The sequence below is a fragment of the Diabrotica undecimpunctata genome, chromosome 2, assembly GCF_040954645.1.
Source record: "Diabrotica undecimpunctata isolate CICGRU chromosome 2, icDiaUnde3, whole genome shotgun sequence".
Classification (NCBI taxonomy): Eukaryota; Metazoa; Arthropoda; class Insecta; order Coleoptera; family Chrysomelidae; genus Diabrotica; species Diabrotica undecimpunctata.
The window spans coordinates 3,090,876-3,097,212 of record NC_092804.1 but is presented as its reverse complement, the minus strand read 5'-3'; the positions used below and the strand labels follow the sequence as shown (position 1 = coordinate 3,097,212).

General features: G+C 30.3%; 1 protein-coding gene across 3 annotated transcripts in view; it reads left to right on the top strand.

Annotated features, from left to right (window-relative positions):
- The first annotated feature begins 413 nt into the window (after nt 1-413).
- Nucleotides 414-6,337, top strand: part of LOC140434079 (uncharacterized) — a 37,922-nt gene continuing 31,998 nt past the window's right edge. The window contains exons 1-2 of one of the 3 annotated variants that reach the window (XM_072522101.1): nt 414-577; nt 1,061-1,261. In XM_072522101.1, coding sequence (XP_072378202.1) covers nt 1,072-1,261 — 190 coding nt within the window. In that variant the 5' untranslated portion in view covers nt 414-577; nt 1,061-1,071. Of the gene's footprint in view, nt 617-817; nt 966-1,060; nt 1,262-6,337 lie in introns of those variants that run through there. The other 2 variants (XM_072522102.1, XM_072522103.1) reach the window with 2 other exon arrangements.

Genomic DNA, 6,337 nt, shown 5'->3' with positions numbered 1-6,337 from the left:
ACAGCTTGATTCCCTTTCTATAATAACATGTTGTCCTAATAGCATGTTAACTGTTTTTATTTTAATATTCAATAATTGATTCAATAATAATTGATTATTTTCCCCTACGATATTTCATGCCGAATAAAGCAATTGTTAAAATAAAAACAAGTCTATTTGCATATGTTTTAAGTGAACAGAAAAGCCTATACAGTCACAGAAAATTAATTTCAGTAATAATGTTGATAATTTTTTTATTATATATAAACGGAAGAATTACTAAATTTATGGCATACCCTTACTTAGATTTTATTACTTGTATAAATGTATAAAAAATGTTCTAACAATGAAAATCTTTAAATAAATCATATGATCACAGAATGATTATGACAGAATTTTTTAAATGTCAAAAAATCTAGCGTCAAGTCAACTAACTTCATTCCAGTTTGCCCTGTAAGCTTTAAAAAGAGGGAAATGTTGTGATGGGACGGAGTATTTATTGTTGTTTCAATATCAATAATTAAAAGGAAATTAAAATAAGCTACTGATTTTAAATGCTTATTTCTAATGAATTGATCAGGGCATAAAAACTCGTTAGGTACTAGATGATTCTTTAATACCACAATTACACAAAAATGCAAGTTGGTCCAATTTTTAATTCAACAAAAATATTGGGGTGTTAATGGGAAATTTACATTTTTGCTGATATTTTTACGGATTTTTTTAGTTCTGTTACTTAAGTTGAGTTTGTCTTATACAAAGAGCTAACTGCATAGATCTACCGATTTTTAGTAATTTCTACTACCTACTATATTTGGTGATCCCACCCGTTGCTTGTGTTTCTTATGTGATACACGATAACATATGTACATCTGTACTGGTTCACTGGTTGTAGTTTAAGAATTTCATTCCGTTGATTTTTCCAGTCATATATTCTAATAATAGTGGTCCAAAAATTTCACAGTAAAACTTATTACAACCACATGGTATGTTGCAATTGTATGTTTTTGTGTTATTTCTATCAGTAGAATACAGCACACTTAACTCATACTTCCACAATAATCCCAATTTTTCATTGTAGAACAAAAATCCATGAAAAATGAAATGAAGTCTTCAGTTGCCAGTACATCCACTAATAACAGAAATGATCCTCAATCAAGTCAAAAGAGTAGTGCTCCAGATGATGGACCTGAACAAGCAGTTGTCAACAAGGACATTGGAAAAACTGCAAATAGCATATCTGATACTGAATCCACCTCTTTTGGAAATGGAGCAGAAAATGGTAAGACATATTATTATAATTGTTATTGTTGTGTAAATGTATATTTGTGACTGCTTTGTAAAGGATTTATTTCATTTAAGTATCCAGCTATGGATTATTACAAATACATGTCAAATTTTGCAGCATTCACTACATAACTATGTGGTTTTAAATTTTTGAGATACATACTTTTTTCGAAAAGTACCTTATGTATACTGACTACATACCTCTGAGAATAGGTATGTAGTCTTTGTTTAAGTTGGTATATTGCAGAGATTACAATGTTCCACAAGAGACTGTTAGTAGTCAGAAATATATGATAAGATTTCTACTTTTTAAACTTAAAACAAATAGTTATAGTTCATGTTTACTTTTATTTTCTTCTTAGTATTCAGCATGTCCATTGTGTTGGTACTTGACTTTAAGAATACAAACTATCTTGGATTTAATGGCTATCCCTGATATGTTAATTTCTTTCAAAATCTGCATGAAATATGGAAGTATATTCTCCTAGTGTAATCAAAATTTTTAAATTAAATTTCCACCAAAAATTCTTTCCCCGACCCTTCTGCAGTTTGGGACCTGTTTGAGTACCAAGTACAACCCTACAGTCTGGATCGAAGATAGAGGGTTAATGACAGAAAAGCTTTGCAGCAGTTGTTTTTTGCTATATGGTTTAAATGTAAAAATTTAGCTAAAAAGAGTTTAATAACTATGTAATTAGGTCTGAAGAAGATCTTTTTAAAACCCCCAAAGATTTATTGATCCCAAATTCAATATGATTCTTCTGTATACCAAGTGGACCTGATGTACAAAGTTTCAAGATTCTAGATTCTAGGACTTTTCGTTGAAGAAAAGTAAAAGGCATAAGAATATGAGATGAAGATCTATTGGTTTCTATAACTCAAAATATTTTGTATACCAAAAGGAATCTTTGCATTAAGTTTTAAGACTAGAATGTTTCCTTAAACAAAAATAATAAACAGTATTATTAATGTTTTTTCCAGTTTATTAATTTTGCAATATACAAGTTTAATTCAAAAACACATTAATAAACCAAGAGTTGCAGTTATGTTGTTTTTATGAGTACTAAATTAACAATGACATTATAAATAAAATTTTACAATAACAATAGTTTTACAAAGTTAAAATAAGATATTTTTAGTTACATAATTTGATTCAGTAACCTATGTTCTTACAGACACGTTTTTTTTTCTATTTTTTTTTTTGCTATTTTATGATAATATGTGTTGTTCTTAATTAAGTCATTTATCTATGTGCAATCCAAGGTACTTGATCATCTCCTTTTTATTAAATTTGAATTTTCCAAAGTTTAACTGCATCTCCATATGTGGATCTTCATTTGAAATTATGATATAACTGCACTTATTCATATTAAGTGAGTTTGTGATACTTAAACCACTCATCTATTTCGATTAAGTCCTTTTCCACATCAGTTTCTAACTTTCGTAGATCTTTATTGGCATACAGAAGACCAGTGTCATCAGCATACAGATACAACATGGACTGCAACGGTAAATTAGATATTGAATTCATATAAACCAGGAAAAGTGTTGATCCAAATATAGAACCTTGAGGACCTAAACATGCAATATCTTCTATGCTTAGCACATTGTTACTTTTTGTATTTTGCTAGTCAAATAATCCCTTAACCAAACTAAAGCCATTGCAGTTATCCCATATTGTTCAAGCACTAAAATAAGTATGTCATGGTCAGGTGTATCAAAAGCTTTTTGCAAAATGCAAAGATACAAATACATAACTTAATTGTGTCTAATTTGTTGTATATGTCTGTAATTCAGTCAATAGTAGCGGAAACTGTGCTTGAATCATGTCTAAAACCATATTGCCTCTTAAACCAGTAGCTGTATGAATTAAAGAGCTGTACAATTTGGTTAGTTACACATGATGCCAAGAACTTTGACATGGCTGTTAAAAGAGATATTGATCAACAACTTCCAGGTTGCTTTGAGTCCCCTCCTTTTGGGATTAATCCAGTGATAAGAGAGAGTTTGTGTGTGTCTGTGGTTGGAAATATGACTGCAGATTATGATAAGAGAGAGGTTAACTAATTTAGTTATAATCGGTGGCAGCTCCTCTGCAAACTCTGCAAAATATTTGTTAATGACATTAAATCTCTAATTAACTCTAAATTTTTGCTATTTGCTGATGATTTAAAAATCTATAGAATTGTCAAAGACGTCTCAGATTGTGAAAAACTCCAAATTGATATTAACAAAATTATGGCATGGTGCAATTGGAACCAAATGAGCATTAATGTTGGAAAATGTCACTTTATTAGTTTCTGTAGAAGAATTAACAACCTCTCTTATAATTACAAATTAGCTGAAGAACCACTGAAGGCTGTCTCAACTGTAAGAGATCTAGGTGTTCAATTAGATTCCAAACTAAATTTTGGCGCTCATTTTGATTATGTGAATAACCAGGCATTTAAAATGTTAGGCTTCATTATTAGAACCTCTAGATGTTTGCATAACATTAATTCCATCAGACTGATTTACATTTCCCTAGTAAGATCTGTTCTTGAGTATTGCTCAGTCATTTGGTCACCCACTTATGAAGTCCATATAGCCAAGCTTGAAAAAGTCCAAAATAAATTCATTAGGTACTTAAGTTTTAAATTACACAAACCTTTAAGCGACCATTCCTACTCAGAAATTAGAAATACATTAAACCTTCCTAGGCTATCTTCCAGACGGATGTATGCTGATGTTTTGTTTCTTCATAAACTACTGAATTCAAAAATTAATTGCAATGATCTACTGTCTCTAATCGACTTTAATGTTCCCTCTAGAGTTACTAGAACATCTCATAATTTTGCAATTAAATTTCATCGCTCTAATTTTGGTAGGCATTCTCCACTGAGTAGAATCATTCTAAATGGAAATAGAATAGACTTTGATTTGTTGCTGTGCGCTTCGGAAAATGTCTGTAGAATGTGTTTAAAAAAAATTTTGTAATTTTATGTGATTTGTATTTGCTATGTGCTTTATATAGTTTTAATATTCGTTTTTTTTTTTTCTATATGGCTGCATCGCCAATTATTTTCATACATATTTGCTATATCTTTGTAATTATTGTATCACTAGATAATACTTGTAATACTTTGTGTATATATTGAATTGGGTGGTATCCCGTTAATAAATAAATAAATAAAAAAAAACTCTGTAATAATATCCACACTAAAATCATCAGAGTCTGGAGATTTCCCCTTTCTTTTTAGTATTCTTATGACATCTCTAATATGGTTTCTGATACTTCTCTCAGCTCTATTGAATGTAGAATTATGATATTGTAACTTATGAGTTGTTACTGTCTTTTTTTGTTTGTTTTGAGTTGTGGATAATATGATTTAATGTTAACCATATTTTTTTTGCACAGATCTATAGGTATCCTGCAGAAGCTTACTATTTGGAAATTGTTTATGCTTTCTATAGTGGAAATCTCGTTTGAAAACAAGGTTGTGCAATATAATATTAAACCAAGGATCACTGTTTTGTCAAAAATGGTTTTTACTGTTTTTTTTTACCAAGGTTATTTAAGTAAATTCTTATGATTTTGAATTATGTCGGCGCCAGAATGAATTAAGTTCACGCCAGATTTGATTACCAGAGTGTTTTGATTTCTAAACTGCTCTCTGTTTATATTTATGTTAGACTAGATTATTTTATTGTTGCCTTGTATCCATCTTGGAATATTGTTGTATAGTTTGGTCACCCTACTTTCAATGTCATATTGACACATTAGAGGCTGTTAAACATAGGTTCTTGAGATACTGGGCATTTAGAACTCATAATATTGTTGTTAATCATGATTATACTAATATCAAGCAACTACTAGGATTACCACCACTTAGTATTAGGCAGGATATTTCAGGTGATGCTTTTATTTTTAAAATTAAATAAAAATAGTCATATTGATTGCTCTTACCTGCTGAATGAAATCAGATTTAATGTTCCATATTTAGATTTGCGCCATATAACTAACTACTTTTAATATCCCCCTTCATCAAACATCATATGGTTACACAGTATGTTACAAATATATATGAGATTGTTGAATAACTCAGATGTAGACCTTAGACCAGTTTGAGTCAACTAAGAGGTCTCTTGTACTTTCATAAATTTATTATTTCAGTATTATTGCATTTTACTGTCATTGGGGTGATCCCCTTAATAAATAAATAAATATTTGTTACCATATATTTCTCGGTAGACTTATGTGATGAGTTTACCAATTTTAATAACTAGATTTGGTGATCACCTAAACACTCATCCACTAAATAAAGCTTAGTATCATAATTTAAGGTGTTGGTCACTATAAAATCAATGCAAGTAGCTGAGTGGTAGATAGTTTTTGTATGAACAGTTTTATTCAGTATTTTAAAACCATTGGAAGTGAGTGTTTGACTTCTTCATTTTTGTGGTAAATTCTCTTGGATCAGGTCTATATTAAAGTCGCCAAATATCCAGATTGGTATTGTTTTTTTCATAAACATGTTTAAGGACATATCCAGTACTCCCAAGAGATATTGTGATAGAAACCACGAGGTCTATATACTTCTCTCACTATCAAATGACTATCAATCTGTAAGAAAAGTATTGAACATTTCATGTTATATCTATAGACTTCAGAATAATCAAAACAGTCCTTAATAAATATCCCTACAGCTCCAATTTCCTTGTCTATATACACATACACTGCAATATATCCATAATTGCATAGTTCTTCAAAAGGAATTTTTTATCTATATTTTCAAATTCCTTCTCAGGCAAGTTTCTGATATTTTCAGGCAGAACATTAAAACATTTTATTGCTTAATACCCTGGTTCCATTTTGACACCTTTTCAAACGCCAATTTTTTGAATCCATATAATATTCTGTCTGTGCCCAGTATCGTAACCATGCTGATCTTCGTGACTTCTATAAAGATTGGTATTCCTCTTCAGGAATTAAAGGTTTTTTAGAATGTACTGTGCTGTTACAGTAAGAATTCCCAATCTCTCATAAGCCTGACGACAGTCTTCCCTAAATGCCAAATCAGCAAGGACCCTC